Source organism: Beta vulgaris, chromosome 7 (assembly GCF_026745355.1).
Source record: "Beta vulgaris subsp. vulgaris cultivar EL10 chromosome 7, EL10.2, whole genome shotgun sequence".
NCBI lineage: Eukaryota > Viridiplantae > Streptophyta > Magnoliopsida > Caryophyllales > Amaranthaceae > Beta > Beta vulgaris.
In genome coordinates this window covers 31,313,120-31,330,455 of record NC_079208.1, presented here as the reverse complement: position 1 = coordinate 31,330,455, position 17,336 = coordinate 31,313,120, and the positions used below count along the sequence as shown (strand labels likewise).

Here is a 17,336-nt window from a genome sequence, read left to right as displayed (position 1 = left end):
ACAAGGAACTCATCATAAGTTTCATCTTTACTAGTGAGAAAAATAACCCACCTAGAGTAGTCATCTACAATCACAAGTACATACCTCTTTCCACTTCTGCTTTGAATTCTCATGGGTCCATATAAGTCCATATGAATTAAATCTAATGGTTTAGTGGTACTTACAATCGTTTTAGATTTGAAAGAGGATCTTACTTGCTTACCTCGTGCACATGCATCACAAACTTGATCAATATGAAATTTTATGGGTAATCCTAAAACAAGATCTTTTGATCTAAGTTTCTCAAGAAAAAAGCTAGCATGTCCTAGACGCTTGTGCCATAAAAGTGAATCATCTTCAATAACACTAAGACAAGTTAAATTGATTTGAGGAACAAGGTCTAGATCCACAATGTATGTGTTCCCTTTCCTTGTTCCTTCCAAGATAACCTTCTTAGTTTTAATGTTGATGATCAAGCATTTTTCTTTATCAAATTTTACAGTATTTCCTTGTCACAGAATTGAGAAATGCTTAATAGATTATGTTTTAGACCTTCAACTAAAAATACATTTTCAATGGAGTGTAGTGGTGACTTACCACCTTACCCATGCAACTATGTTACCTTTCTTATTATCACCAAATGTTACACTTCCACCTTCATAGGTTGTGAGTGAGAGAAACTTGTTTTGTCTCCTGTCATGTGCTTGGAACAACCACTATCGAGATACCATGTGTTGTTCCCCCTCACTCCAACCTGCAAAAATCAACTAGGTGTTAGTTGTAGGAACCCCATCTTTCGTGGGTTCCTGTTCTTGACTAGGATTTGTTTTGACAACCCATTTTTTCTTACTTATTGTCACTTTTTCCCAATCATCTCAGATTTTAGTTACATTGATTTATGTAATGACCTACCTTGCCACAATACATACAAACTTATCACTAGGTAGATCAACATATTTCTTTGTCTTGTTCCTTTTCTTGTAGTTTTCAAAACCAAGACCTTCCTTCCTCTTGGTCTGTGGTTTCTCAATCCACTTAGGAACTTTCATGATTTTGCCTCTGTTCCTTGCGACAACCAGTTCCTTTTTAAGATTACAGATCTGTTCCTTTAAAATATTTTTCTCTTTATTCAATTTTTCAATCTCAGATCTGTATCCTTTCAAAGGGGTTGATCTTATATCAAAGGAACTCAGAACAGGGACAAACTCCTTCAAGTGTGAAATCTCTAAATTAATTAGATAATTTTCATTTTTCAAACTTTCATAACATTCTTTGATTTTCAAGTTTTTATCAAATAAATCAAAGAATCTTGTTTCAACATCTGTTCTCATTTTCTTAAGCCATTCTATGTGTTCCTTGCAACTTTTAAGGCTTGTTCCGTTTGTTTACGTTTTTCACGTTCATCTCTACATTCAAGAATTGCATCATAAAGAAGATCATATATTTCAGCCTAGTTTTACCATCTAAGTCTGACTCAAGTCCATGTTGACTTACCTCAACTTTTTCTTCATCTTCTTTTTCGTCAGTGTTTGCCATGAGGCAAAGGTTTGCTGTTTCTTCAGTTGGTTGTTCCTCTTCTTCTTCCGTCTCTGAATCTCCCCAAGCAGCTATCATAGCTTTGCGCACATTTGCCTTAGAGAAAGGTGCTTTTGATTCTTTGTTCCTTTCAGCAAAGCGTTCCTTGTTCCTTTCTTTGGTTTTGTCATTTTCCCAAAGAGGACATTCCTTGATGAAGTGATCTGTACTACCACATTTATGACAAGCAGCTTTGTTAGAAAATTTCTTAGTTTTACCTTTGAAGTTTCCATTCTTCATGTTCCTGTACATCTTTCGAAATTTTCGAACCATGAGGGCTGCTTCTTCTTCTTCTGATTCCGAATCATCTTCATCATCTGCTTTGAGAGCAATTGATTTTGATTTGGAGCTTTCACCATATTCAGTATCAAGGTGAAGCTCATGAGTCATAAGTGACCCTGCCAGCTGTTCTAAGTTGAACTTAGTGAAGTCTTTTGTTTCTTGAAGAGCGTGACTTTAGCCATCCATCTGTCCTTAGGAAGACTCCTAAGAACCTTTCGAACCTGTTCCTCAGATGAAATAAACTTTCCAAGAGAAGCCAACTCATTAATAATGTTAGTAAAACGAGTAAACATGTCTCGGATGCTTTCTTTAGATTTCATGCAGAACAGTTCATATTGATTCATAAGTAAATCAATTTTCGATCTTTTAACTTCATTAGTTCCTTCGTGGGTTACTTCTAGTAAATCCCATATTTGCTTTGCGGATTTGCATCCCATGATCCTATTATGTTCATGGGGTCCAAGTCCACAATGCAAAGTTTAATAGCCATGGCATTTACTTCCATTTTTCCAAAATCAGATTTGTCATAATCAGAGAGGGGTTTAGAGTTACCTCATTTTTGTCATTTGTAGTTGTGACTTCGAAATCACCAACTTCAATGACTCTCCATACCTGATAGTTTTCAGCTTTGATGAATATCTCCATGCGGTTCTTCCAATAGTTGTAGTACTTCCCATTGAACATAGGAGGCCTTTGAGTGGAATAACCTTCTTCAAGTTTCTCGGTGGTATTCATTGTTCCTTGGATCTTTTTCTCAATAGGGTTTCCTATCTTACGTGAGTTCTAGCTCTGATACCAATTGTTATTTCCCTAGGAACACTACAAGAGGGGGGGTGAATTGTAGGTGTAGAAATAAACGTAACTTTTTGCGGAAATTAAAACTTAAACGAATAAACAAGCTAGAGGAACACAAGGGATTTTTACGAGGAAAAACTTCTTGGGCCCAACAAGAAGAAACAACCTCGACCACTAGGGATTTTAAACTCAACTCTTTCACTAATTAGGCCAAACAACTTTGTTACAACCTAATTCTAACTCGAGCCACACCTTGAGTTCCTAAACTCAAGTTCCTGAGCCACTGTTCCCTTAACAGCAGTTCCTCTCAACTTCACTCGAAGTTTTCTCACCATACAAGCTTCACTCAAAGCCTCTCTCTTACAGAACTTCACTCAAAGTTCCCTTACCCCAAAAAATAAAATACAATTGATCGAAATAAGCTTAGTGGAATTAGAGTAAGAAGGCAAAGAACAAATGGCTATTATGAGAGAATGAAGGCACTGACACTTAATTAGTTAAACTCACTTAATTACTTAGTCAGACACATTTGGAACTTATCTAGACTTCTATATTTATAGTGTAATCATAGAAGAACGTGGGATTAAAACTGATTACATGTTTAAGTCCATTAACCCATGATGTTCCTTCCCCTAAGGAACACGTTTCTCATCATGTCCCATGATCCCATGATCTAATAATGAACGTGGATATATTTAGCCACAACTCCTAAGTAATAGGAGTTCCTTGAGCTTTATCCGAAAATCAGTTTTTAAAAACATCTTTTATCTTTAAAACTGAATTTTTAATCTTTAAGAAAATAATATCTTTTAAAAAAATCTTTCTAAAACCGGATATTTATTTTCTTATTTTTCCGAAAAAAAAATCTTTTCTAAAAAGATTTTCTTTTTAAAATGATTTTATCATTTGATTGAAATTAGATAAACTAATTTCCTATAATTTAGGCATGACTTACTCAATTCATATTTAACCGTTATACTTTGCACGCCTAAGTCTAGTTCCTTTTATTAACAAGTTCCTTTAACATATTCGTTAGTGCCACTTAGTTTGTTCCTTACAAAGGAACAAACTCTCATTCTCAAATAACTGCCACTGTTCCTTACCATTCTTCTTTGTTCCTTTACATTGGAACTAGAAAATAAAACGCCTAGCTTCTTATTCTTCTTGATCCAATGCTTGCTCCAGTATCAACATATAGAAACTTCTTTACTTAGCCTTTGAAATCCTCTCTTGACTTCTTCTTGACTTCGTATTCTCCCAGTTCCTTCATTGTTACCTTAAACACCATACACTTAAATAACTCATTAGTTCACTACTTAGTTTGCATCTTTGTTTCTTTGTCATCATCAAAACTAGGGTTCAACAAATAAATAATAAGCAAGGATAAATAATAATATAACAATCTAACATTCTGCAGATAACTTTTACTGAATTAAACTTTAACCATCTTTTTATTACTTTAATGGAATATATAGTTATTGGATCGAGTTGTCTAACTAAAACATGCCTTCACCTAGGAAGACGAAATACGGGCGTGACTCCGTATTCCAGAATGACCTGCAATATCGAGGAACCTTTGAATAAAATAGGAACGATGATCAATCGAATTCCCAGAAAAAGTCATGGCACGCTCACCATGTACCCCAACTCCTGATTGTCCAATTTCAGACGTGACCAGTCTAAAGTTATTACTATCCAAGTTACACTTTACGTGATTTACAAATTATTACTTGTTATGACACACAAGCAACACACACACACACACACACACACACACACACACACACACACACACACACACACACACACCACACACACACACACACACACACACACACACACACACACATATATATATATATATATATATATAATCAAATATTCACAACTGAACTCATTTTTATCTTAGGATTAAATAAGTGATCACACAACTTACAATCCAAGATTAATTTCTTTTCATTGCAATCTTTCTTATTTGTTGAACCTAGCCAACAACCAACTTACCTTTCAAAGGCACAAATTATCAACTTAACAAATAAGGCCCACAATCCTCATAAAGTAGTGAAAATAATAATATAAGGGAACATAAGAAAAAATATTTCGAACAAAATTTCGAAACTAAAAAAAATAATTTTCGGACCTCTTATTTAATTTCCAAAATAATATATTCTTATTGTTAATTTAAAATAATAACGTGTTTCAAAACGAATAAGTAGAAGCTGAATTCTAAGAAATTCATTTAAATAACTAGCTAGTTAGACGCCTAAAATTTTAAAAATAACCTAAAGCTCCCATATGCCACTTTGAACACCCCGATAATTCTCTCTTTCCAATAATAACTTTTCAATATAAAACATATAGAATTACAAAGCATTATCGCTCGTGTGATAACGTAACGGCTTATTCAAAATTTTGTAGCGGAGAACATATATATAACTAAACTTCATACTTTAAATATAATAAATAAACAAAGTACTTAAAACCAACACATTATAAATGTCAAATTCAAACTAAACTTAATAATATGTTCCTACTAAAGCAATAGATAAAATAATCTGTTACACAAGCTCTCTATTCCCAGATCCTCATGATGTAACATCTGCAAAACTGTAGCTATCAATACTCCAAAGAATATGCTCACCAAAATGGGTCATTACATGATCAATAAGGCAAAGCCATGATCAACATACACAAACAAAGCACGTAATCAGCAAAGCTGAGTACTGCATAATAATACTAAAACATTCCCAACATGATACTAATAAATAATAAGCAAGGATAAATAATAGAATAACAATCTAACATTCTGCAGATAACTTTTACTGAATTAAACTTTAACCATCTTTTTATTACTTTAATGAAATATATAGTTATTGGACCGAGTTGTCTAACTAAAACATGCCTTCACCTAGGAAGGCGAAATACGGGCGCGACTCCGTATTCCAGAATGACCTGCTATCGAGGAACCTTTGAATAAAATAGGAACGACGATCAATCGAATTCCCAGAAAAAGTCATGGCACGCTTACCATGTACCCCAACTCCTGATTGTCCAATTTCAGACGTGACCAGTCTAAAGTTATTACTATCCAAGTTACACTTTACGTGATTTACAAATTATTACTTGTTATGACACACAAGCAACAGATATATATATATATATATAATCAAATATTCACAACTGAACTCATTTTTATCTTAGGATTAAATAAGTGATCACACAACTTACAATCCAAGATTAATTTCTTTTTATTTCAATCTTTCTTATTTGTTGAACCTAGCCAACAACCAACTTACCTTTCAAAGGCACAAATTATCAACTTAACAAATAAGGCCCACAATCCTCATAAAGTAGTGAAAATAATAATATAAGGGAACACATGATTCAACATAATCCAACTCAATAAATATATTAATTCCCCCATGTGAATAAATAAATAAAATTCTCAACCAACATGCTTGTATCAATATTCCATACAAACATGATATTCAACTCATAATCAAATCTCACAATCAACATGTATGCACACAGATATAAAACATGTAAAATCCAATCATAATAGATATCACATATGAACTTACAAAGTTCCTATACATAATACTACAACTTTTCCTTCCTAAATTCATGATACTACATTACATAACACATAGCTATGTGCGTACCTTGTGTAGACAAATTGGTAGGCCACCTTTAACACCTTAAAAATCGCATATAGAGTAATCTCCGCTTAAAACAACCAATAGAATTTAAAATCAATACTCCAAATAAATTCCAGCAACTTTAAAATACTTTCAATCCCCTTTAAAAATATTTAAAATTTTTTTATCATTAAAAGCTCAATTACTTATATTACCTAGCACAGTACTACTATACTAGTCATTAAAATCCATAAAACTCCATTAATAACAACCTTTCTAAAATTTCAGCAACTTATAAATTATTAATCTCTTTAAATATACTTAAACATGCTTAAATTCATATGTTAAATCACCTTCACAGTTTATAACATGCTGCTATGATTTTTGAATCTTTAACACCCTAAAAATTCATTCTTTGATCATTAAAACTCAAACTAAATATAATAATCAAATCTGAAATTATATTCTTTCAGTACATAATTGATATAATCTTAGATTCATCGTTAAAACATAAATTAAAGTTATTAATCATAATTAGTACTAAAACAAAACATAAAAACATAATCTTTAATCAAAACTTGAGGAGGAAGAAAATAATTAAACCAACAAATCAAAGAGAAGGAACGAAGAAGCGTCGACGTGAAGGAGGACATCAGGTATCACTCGGCGTGGTGGTGGATTCGTGTTGTTCTGACGTTTCTTGGTGAAGAAGAAAGTGTTTCTTGAAGAAGAAGAAAGAAAATTGGAAGAAGAAAAAAGAAAGGTGAAAGAGAGAGAGAGAGAGAAGAGGGGGCGTAGGTCTTAGGAATTGTGAGGAGAGAGAAAATTTGTGTGGGTAAAATAATTGGGTTCAAGGTATTTCTATGTAGGTTTTCCTTTTGGGCTTAGGAAAAGGCAATTCGGTTTGAATAGAGTTTTATGATGAATAATAGGATTGATGATTTAGAACTCTTAACATCAATAGAAATCATTTTCCTAATCCACTTAGAATTTGGGTTCCTTAAGCGCATTTAAACTTCCTTTTCAAATCCAATTAGTATTTCAAATATTTTTCAAAGCATGCCTTAACAAAAATATTATAACTTCCTTAAATCCTTAAAATAATTACTTTGACTTTCAAAATAGTCAACCTTCTTTAAATAAACCAATCATTTTCAAACTAAATTATGTTTAAATGTAAATATATAAATACTAAAATATATTTATAAAATTTATAAGTTTACGGGGAAGTACAAGTATATATATGTATTCATCATATTCATTATAGTTGTAAGAATAAATCAATTTACGAGTCATGTCTTATATATTGCTATATAAATCACTCAAATTTCCAAACGAGATGAGTTTTTAATTAGTTTACACAAAAAAGCATCTATATTAGAAAGTCTATGGGTAATAAAAAGGAAGAGATGGATAGAGATGATCTTGGAATTAAAGTAAGTTAGTAAGCAAAGGTTAGTTTAATAGAATCTATATGAGACTTTTGCTAGTTTAGCAATGTAATTCATGTTGAGAATGTTCAATTGAATCAAGATTTTTCGAAATAGTTTTGGGATGGCTTTCCGGACTGCTCTGCCCTTGGGTCGGACAAATTAAACAATGGTATGTTTTATCATCGGATCCTTAAATGGGGAGACACAATATGTTTCATCATCTTAAAATCCTTCAAGGACTCGCTCAATAAGATCATTAGGTGAAATAGGTTCACCAAGGATGGCAAGGTGATCCGCTCAGACACGGATGCCATTCATATATACTCCAGAATGTCGCGAGCACTTTTAGTAATGCTAGCGAAATTTGGTTTTGAGAAGTTTGTCGTGACCGCGAGAGTTACACGCAAAGGTGTGGGCTAAAATGTCCCATGCTTCCTTAGTAGTGGAGGCACGAGAAACAGGCGGTACAATAGAGGCATCAAAAGTACCGATGAGGGCACCAAACAAAAGTTTATCCTGACGAATCCATGTAATGTGGGGCGGATTAGGGGATGAGGAAGTGGTGGTGGTCGAGGTGGCAGCTAGCAAGGGTAGGGAGGGTTGGGTATTAGTGCCATCAATGAATATGAAAAGGTCATACCCTACAAGAGTGGCTTGAAATTGCATCTTTCGTAGAAGATAATTGGTATTGGTTAGTTTGATGATGTTGGTGAGATTGGCGACAACGAAGGGATAGGAGGGTTGAGCGGTGTTTGGGATGATGGAGGTTGCCATGGAGTCAGTTGATGGAGGGTGGAGGGCCGAAAAAAATTTAATGGAGGGTAGGAACTTTATCAGCTCAGATACCATGAAAGATGAGGGTAGCTTAAGCTTTTCATTAATAAGAATGATTATCTATACAACATAATGTGAAGCTAAGATATTTACATAAAGCTAGAATAAAGGAAAGATAGAATTTACAAGAGTAGAAAAGATAGAAAAGCATCTCAATAAACTATAACTTGTACAGTAAGTATAGCTAAGTATAAGAAACTAAGTATAACAAACTAGAGAATAGGATAGAGTTAGACTTAGACTTAGTCTAACTCTTATCTCCAATATGCCCCCTCAAGATGGGCGATCGATCAATAAGCCCAATCTTGGACACTAGAAGATCCAAGCATGGACGAAACAACGACTTAGTGAGAAAATACGCAAGTTGATTATTCAGTTTTTTCACCAAATACCCCTGACAAAAAAATGTATTCATCAAATACCCCAACTTTTTTCAAAATTCACCAGATACCCCTAACTTTTAAAAAAATTCACCAGATACCCCAAATTTTGAAAAAAATGACAAATAATGCCCTTAATGACTAACAGAGGTTAACTCCGTTAGTCATGAGAATTAAGTAAGCCTAAAAAATCTAAAAAACTCAAAAAAACCCTAAAAAACCTAACTAATCTAACTTCCTCTCTCTCCCCTAACCCACCAACACCCCAACAACCCCAGCCCCACCACCCAGCCCCTCTCCCCCTCCCCTCCCCCTCGCCGGCAACCCCTCTCCCTCGCCGGCAACCCCCCCTCCCCCTCGCGCCAAGCTTTCCGGCAGCCCTCCCCCCCCCCCCTCACTCTCGTCGCGCCTCCCCTCCCCCTCCTTCCTTCGCGCTCCTCTTTCCGGCAGCCCCCTCCCCTTCCCTCACTCTCGTCGCGCGCGCCTCCCCTCCCCCTCTCTCGCTCTCGTCGGCGCCTCCCCTCCCCCTCCCTCACTCTCGCCGGCCCCGCGAAGGAAGGATCTGTTGATTTGGCTGCTGTTATTTATGCTGCCGAAAAGAGGACCGCGAAGGAAGGGATGGGGAGGGGAGGCGCGACGAGAGTGAGGGAGAGGGGGCTCCCGGAAAGCTTGGCGCGAGGGGGAGGGGGGTTGCCGGCGAGGGGGAGGGGAGGGGGAGGGGTGGGGCTGGGTTGGGTGGTGGGTCTAGGGTTTGGGGGTTGGGGTTGGGTTAATTAGGTTAATTAGGGGTTAATTAGGGCTAATTAGGTTGACTTAGGGCTAATTAAATTGACTTATGGAAAACTTGTAAATATAAGCTAACGGAGCAATAACGTTTGTTAATACTAAGGGTATCTGGTGAATTTTTTTAAAATTTAGGGGTATCTTGTGAATTTTGAAAAAAGTTGGGGTATTTGGTGAATAAATTTTTTTGTCAGGGGTATTTGGTGAAAAAATCGTTGATTATTTGTAGGAATATGAGTAACACGAATAGGGCCACCTTGAACTTGCTCTCGAATTAAATGAAACGCAAGAGTCATATGTTTCATCTTAGAATGAAATACCTGATTGACACTCAAGTATGTATCACTAAAATTATATACAAAATGTTGAACTTATCTCAACGTATCTTTTCTAAATATTAATTATTTATAAAACAATTTATAATGGATAATTAAAAAATTTAATAGTAAAAATTATAGATAGATAAATATATTGTAGAGGATAAAATGAAACAAAACGAAGGGAGATAATTTACTACTGAAAACGAGATAGAGGGTAATTCAGTGATTAACTCCTGCTTCACTCCCCACGTGGTACCCGCGGACAGAGAAAATCAGTTTTTTCACCTTAATAAACTCTCATTCATCAACCACTGATACTCATCGACGACACGTGTCAAAAATCCAATATATATCCATCTAGTACCACGAAACATCAAATAGTAAAGTCACCCACAAAAACCTTTCCAAATAATTTCTCAAAACCAAACCTCTTTTCTTGCTTACCAAAAACAACCCAAAAGGCCAAAACTTTTCCATTGAGTCAAAACTCGAAACCCTCATATCATATCTGATATCGGATATCCCCAACCCCAATGTCTTCTTCCACACTCCCTCAGGTCCCTCTCCTCTTCCTCTTGTTCATCTCACTCTCTATCTTGTTCGCCTTTGTCGCTCCATACACAGACACCCCAACCGCATACGAACTCTTGGAAAGCTACGACTTCCCCGTCGGAATCCTCCCAAAAGGCGTAACTGGCTACGAGCTCAACCCCGATACCGGAGAGTTTAAGTTATATTTGCCACAAACTTGCAAGTTTAGCATCCAAGGATATGATCTTGAATACAAATCAACTATTTCTGGTGTCGTTTCTAAGGATCGAATAACCAAGCTTAAGGGGATCAGCGTCAGGATCTTCATTATTTGGCTTAGTATTACCGAGGTTGATAATAAAAATGGCCAGCTTCAATTTTCTGTTGGGATTGCCTCTGCTAATTTCCCCCTTGATGGCTTTGAAGAGTCGCCTACTTGTGGCTGTGGCTTTGATTGTAATGGTGCTAATCATCTAATTTCAACTTTGGTTTCTTCTTCTTAATTTTAGTAACTTTTTTATATCATAATACTAGTAGTTTAAGGGAAACAAAGTTGTATTGCATTGATAATATTGATTAGCTAGTTGTAGCAGTTGAATTATTCAAATCTCTCTTCCCAACTTGTTGTAATGGTCTTTCTAATAATCCTGATTAATTATATCAATAAAAATGCTGGTACAATGTTGATTGTCTTAGGGAAATTATGAGTTCATCTATGATAAATGTTTGTGGTAAATGAAGTGACATTTTTGTAATTAAAATACACAAGATATTCAGTTGTGAAATTCAAGTGTTCGTTTTGGTTACACATGGGAAGTTACATTCACATGAAATTAGTATTGCTTAGAATTTAAAAATCATGAAAAATAAGAATTTTTGATTGGTTGAACAATGGAAATAGAATTTTTGAGGTGAAGTTCTACTTACCTAAGTTCGAGCAACTTCCCTTTTTTTTCTAGGATTTAGAAGAATTTCAGTTTTCAGGATTTACAAGTATAAACGATGCTCAAAAGTATCGAGGTTTCTTTTCGTTTATGGAGTAGATTCCGTCATTCTTAGGTACGCGTTTGTCCATCTCCCAATGAAGAAAGATTGCGTATCAACAAGTCGTTGAACTGGAAAAAAAAAAAAGTCATGGACTCCTTTACATGGTGCATTCCTTTTTAAAAAAAAAAAAATTGACATGAATAATTCTAATTTTTACGGGTCTTTTCAAAATAATCCCAAGGTCCTCTCAAAAGTTGGGATTATTTTGAGAAATTAGGTGAAAGTTGAGATTATTCATGTGAATTTTTCTTTTTTTAAAAAATAATGCTTAAGATTAATCAGGTTTAACTATAATTGAAGTAAATACAGGGTGAAATTAGAGTTTAACGAATCCAATCAAAATCTAATATTTGGTTAGTGGTCATTAAATTGTGGTAATCTCAATGTTATTTACCGCAAATTTAAATTTGTAAATAAATTATCATATCAATGATTATGGTAATAAAACTTCATCACAAAATATGAATTTTGCTTTATAAATTTCTAAAACCAACTTTCCAAGTGTTAGTGGATAATAATGAGATTTGAGGAAGAAATTGATATTTTGGGAGGTTATGGGTAATGACATGAGATTTCCTATACATAAATTACACCATATACAACTTCTAACCAAACGGGTCGTACAAAGGTAACCAATTATAGTGATGAAATTGTTGTTTAATGAACTATGAGCTACAAAATTAGTCATTATATATATATATATATATATATATATATTACCTGAGTTTTTTTTACCTTATTCGAACTTATTAAACTTGAAAATTATTTTTTAAAATAAAGAAAAGGCATCCTTACACATTGCTTCTCTATTATTGTAAGAACATCATCAAAAAAAAAAAAAAAAAGTTTGGTCATCCTTCTCCCCCTACTTTAGGCATATTTTTTGGTGCCTGCGTGAGATGAGCGCGAATTTGCTTACTTTAGTATAAAGGGTTCTTAGTTTTGAAATTTGTTTTGAAAAGAATTAATGAGTCTTTCAAGGAAAGCCCATAAACCTCTTCGGATATTGGAAACCATATATGCAATTAAGGACTTATCCAATGTGAATTTCTCGTCACGACTTCATAAGTGGTTAATAAAACATGAGTTTGGAAGTGAGGATACGAACATGATTATGAATTAAATTCAGCCATAATTGGTCTCTACTTACGCAAATGATTTCAACGCCCTAAAAAAATTAATCTAGATCGGCTCATTAAACACACAAATCAAAAGACCAATTTTTTTTAGTGATCGACATGTTTATCAAGTAATCAAATTACAAGGATCCGGAACAAATTGTCCAAATAATATGATAAGGCATTAGACCGTTTATTTAGGTTTTGTAATTATTAATAATAATAATAAGCATGCGTGATGATAAAAGTAATAAACATATAAGCATGCATATAAACAATATAATATAGAAAATATATAAAAGAAAGAATAGGGAAGAAGAATTAGAATATACAAAATAAAGAGCATGAATTGTTTGACGATCTACATCATGAAAGTAGATTGCTAGCATAATCATAAATAAATTGGAATTGACCCTCAGAATTATACTTTTGTTGTATGGGTCTTGAATCCCGATTCGTATGACGAGCAATCTTAAAGCTTGAATGCAGATTGAATGAAACTTGAATGTTTTTTGATATAGGTTTTAAGTGTTTGAAGTAACGTAGAGGAATTTAATATTATGTAGTCGTGTGAAAGATGGTCCAACACTGAATGAAACGAGGTCTATTGATGTAGGGAAAATCATAAAAACAGGATAAGATCTACAGTACGCAGTGCACAAGCCCGATGCACATACGACACACACATATGATGTGCGACATGCAATGACTTATATGCCTCTAAGTTTTGCCGACTGTCTTGATGTATTGTATGCACACCCTAGTGCACGAATCGTAGATCTAACCGGATTTTATTTGTCATCCGAAATTAATTCTTTTATATTATATTAAATAATATCATTTGAATTCAAAAATCAGTTATCTCAAGGATATATAAAAGGTTGATTTTCATAATATCTTTTGATTGTGAAAATATTTATAAAAAATATAATTAATTAATTATCAAGATAATAATTAATTGGGCTTTTCGAAAATGGGTTTGGAATAATATAAATAAAATTTTCATTTTAAAATTAATTTTGGGCCTAACTTATTGGATGGTTCTATCTTTGAAACAAACCAATTATGACTACAATATGTTTCATCATCGGATATTAAAATTGGATGACACGATTATGTGTCTACACCTATCTTTCTCTCACTTAAAATATCATTCTTGTTTCTGTCTAGAAATTAAGGATGCTGAAGTATGCTGAGTAGGAATGAGCCACAAGAGCGTTGACCTGAGCTAGTTGTCCGTCCACCGAAATCATGGAAAAAGATGTGAGACTATCCCGGGGGTTGTTCCGGGATCGCCCCTCTGACGCTCAAGTCAGTTGATGATCGAGGTAGAGAGAGAAAGTCTAGAGAGAGATAGCTTGTTAGGTAAGAACTCAATACCTTTTCATTAATGAAGTTGGGGGTATTTATACTATTGGGGATCCCTAGACAGGGAGCTTTTTATTCGATGGGCTTTATTGGGATTATGGCCATGTTACCTTTTCAGCTTTTGACTCTTTTGGCCCTTTGGTGGATCCCCAAACCTTTAATTAGGTCAACTAGGGTGGGATCCACTGGAGCCACCTGTCAAGAAGCCCTTTATTGAGTCCTACTTGGGCTGCTGGCCAATGGGGCCCAAATAATTAGCCCCACACCCGGGATGGAGGTTTAGGTTGGTACTACCGGATAATGCCCATTCGTGGTGGAACGATATTACCGGCCGAGTTGCTTCTAGTCAGCGAGATAAGGGTGCCGACTGGGCACCTCATCATGAGGAGGACATATCATGGTCAGAATAATACTATTGTGTGTGTGTGTGTGTGTGTGTGTGTGTGTGTGTGTGTGTGTGCGCGCGCGCTATGATTTCTGAACCTATTAATCTACTATTTTACAAAGTATTTTCAACTTAAGTACTTTACGAAATGGAGTTGAAAATACTCAATTTTTCTGATTTTTGGGAGCTTTTCTCTCTTGTTTCTTTTCAATGTATTTGTGCCAGGTGGGTGATCGACAGGGGAACAAAAGGGAGATCATTTAGAGTTGTCATCCACTTATCTTATAATTTAGCTTCCGCTGGAACTCTGAAACACTTAAGTATTAGTAATGTTTAATAAACAATTTACTTTGTATTAAGGATTAATTAATTTGATTTTATTATATCTTAATCTAGCCTTGCATTTATTTCAAAGGAGATAAGTGTGGTGGTAGTATCTCCCGTCGAGTCGAACCCTCGTGGATTTTCCCCTCATCTCGAGCTTTATCGAATGAAGGAGGGTTCGGGTCGGCGAGGGTGTTACAATAACATTTCTTTCTCATGTAAGAAATAGAAGTATTGATCAAACGGGAACATCATTATTTTTTACGAACCCGTAAATCTCAATTAAACAAGGAAGACCATTCTTTAAACTTATTGTCATATATATCAAGCTAACACAAACATCATTCTTTTCAAATCCGTCTCTTGAGAAACGCTGCTTTTGAAACTCTTGTTAGACATGTCATTTAAACGAAAAAAGCCAAGCTTTCCAAACTATAGGATTTTACTCGCAAAGCATCTTTCTTTTTGAACTGTTGTGAAATATCAGTTGGATGTGGGACGTCATTCTTTCTGAATCGCTGTTTAAATAGTCCATTAGTCAATTAACAAATACTTGTTCCGTTAAAATATCACAATTGATTTTTTTTTTCTAAAATAAGATAAATCAATTTGAAATTGCGGTCGATTCTTTCAATGAGTCAATGAACAAACACTTGTTCCGTTAAATTATCACAATTGATTTTTTTTCTTCTAAAAGATAACCAATTTGACATTGTGCGGTCTAAACTTTCAATTCTCACACACTCGAGTAGAATAACTTCATAGAGATATTGGCGCGCTATAAGAAAATTCCAGTTGTGTAGAAACTTTTTCCTACCCAAATATACAAAAGCCAAATTGGTGAAATTTATTCAAGGGTAATACCTTGCATGTAAATTCTTAGATGCTCCATGAAATACGTAGAACTATATGCTCCGAAACACATATTTCGTTACATATTTTTATTATATATTTTGCTCAAATGTAAAAAATATATATTTTTCTCAAATGTAGAAAATATAAAATGTACAAAAAAATATTGAGCACCTGATTCTAAATTCCCCTAATAGACTATAAATGCTTTATATCTTGCAAGTTTCAAGTGTAAACTAATTTAAATATGTTCACCAAAAAAAAAAAAAATTTAAATAGGTTGGACCTAACTCTACATAATTGGGCTCTGCTTAGGTGTTAGCACACCAACATACAATAGCTCTCAAATAAACACCTCACTATGCAACATCTCCTCTAATGTTCTACGCCAATATGCAACCATCTTTTGGCATCTTAGAGAAGCCATGTTTCATTCAATTTCCACAAAAGACAAACCAACACAATTACACAACTACACAAGAGTACTAGAGTCTAGAGTAGACTCCTCAACAATTCAAACATCATATAAATAACAATTCAGATACTCCAACAAAAACGACTTTGATCATACTCAAATATGGCATCATCAATAGTTCTCCTATTCTCTCTCCTCACTTTCCTTTCTCTCTCCTCCATTACCACCGCTGATGACAAACTATCAGCATACGATGCCTTACAAACCTTCAATTTTCCAATGGGAATTCTTCCAAAAGGAGCTTTAGGCTACGATTTAAACGAAAGAAATGGAAATTTCAAGGCTTTTTTAAATGGGAGTTGTAGTTTTTCGTTAGAAGGTTCTTATCAACTCAAATACAAATCAACAATTAGTGGTGTAATTTCCAAGAACAAGCTCACAAATCTCAGTGGTGTAACTGTTAAAGTCTTCTTTTTATGGCTTAACATCGTTGAGGTGAGAAGAGTCGGTGATGAACTTGAATTTTCTGTTGGAATTGCTTCTGCTAATTTCCCAATTGATAATTTTTACGAGTGTCCGCAATGTGGGTGTGGGCTGGATTGCGATAATCGCCTTCAAAATGATCAGGTTTCTTCGATTTGAGAATTTTTAGGGGTTTTTATTTTATGGTTGGTGTTTTTGGGGGGTTAATTTTAGTGGGTTTTGTTTGGTTTTGTTAATTGTTGAATTTGTGGATTATTTTGAGGTTAATTAATCCCTTTTCGTATGTAAATTTGGTGGATGAGAAATCAAGAACTGTGACAAATCTGTTTTTTTTTTTTTTTTTTGGCTATCTTGGTGTCGAATATTTCATTGTTGGTTTACTCTATAGTATGTGATTTTTATAATGTGCATATTGTTTGTTGATTTTGTAATTGTTGTTGTCGTCAAAGCTTTCATTAGAGGACTGTTTGTGCTCTTTTAAATTTCGTTGATTCCAATATTGAATATATTTTGCTTTGTTGTTGATTTTTTTTTTTTTGAAAGATGCTTTGTTGTTGATTGTTGTATTTTTTCTATGCTATTCAATCTGGTATAGTTGGTAAGTAGGGAACATGGGGAGCCTGTAAGTTCTTGGACGCTTATGATCTCGACTTGGTTTTAATTATGTAGCTTACCTAGTCGTTCTTAGTTTTTAATATGTAGCTTACCTAGTCGTTCTTGGTTTGTATTATACTGCTATAGCTTGTAGGTGTTGGTCCACCCCCTCCAGCATTGATGGATTCAATTTTTTGTGT

The 17,336-nt window shown here is 34.6% G+C and overlaps 1 protein-coding gene across 1 annotated transcript; it reads left to right on the top strand.

Annotated features, from left to right (window-relative positions):
• Positions 1-15,709: 15,709 nt before the first annotated feature.
• Positions 15,710-16,878, top strand: LOC104898923 (hypothetical protein). Its single transcript, XM_010686050.4, has one exon. The coding sequence runs from the start codon at positions 16,222-16,224 to the stop codon at positions 16,699-16,701; it is 480 nt and encodes a 159-aa protein (XP_010684352.1). The 5' UTR covers positions 15,710-16,221; the 3' UTR covers positions 16,702-16,878.
• The last annotated feature ends 458 nt before the right edge of the window (positions 16,879-17,336 follow it).

What these genes read in the sequence shown, in the direction of transcription:
- LOC104898923 (XM_010686050.4), top strand. Translation starts at nt 16,222, where the DNA reads ATGGCATCATCAATAGTTCTCCTATTCTCTCTCCTCACTTTCCTTTCT.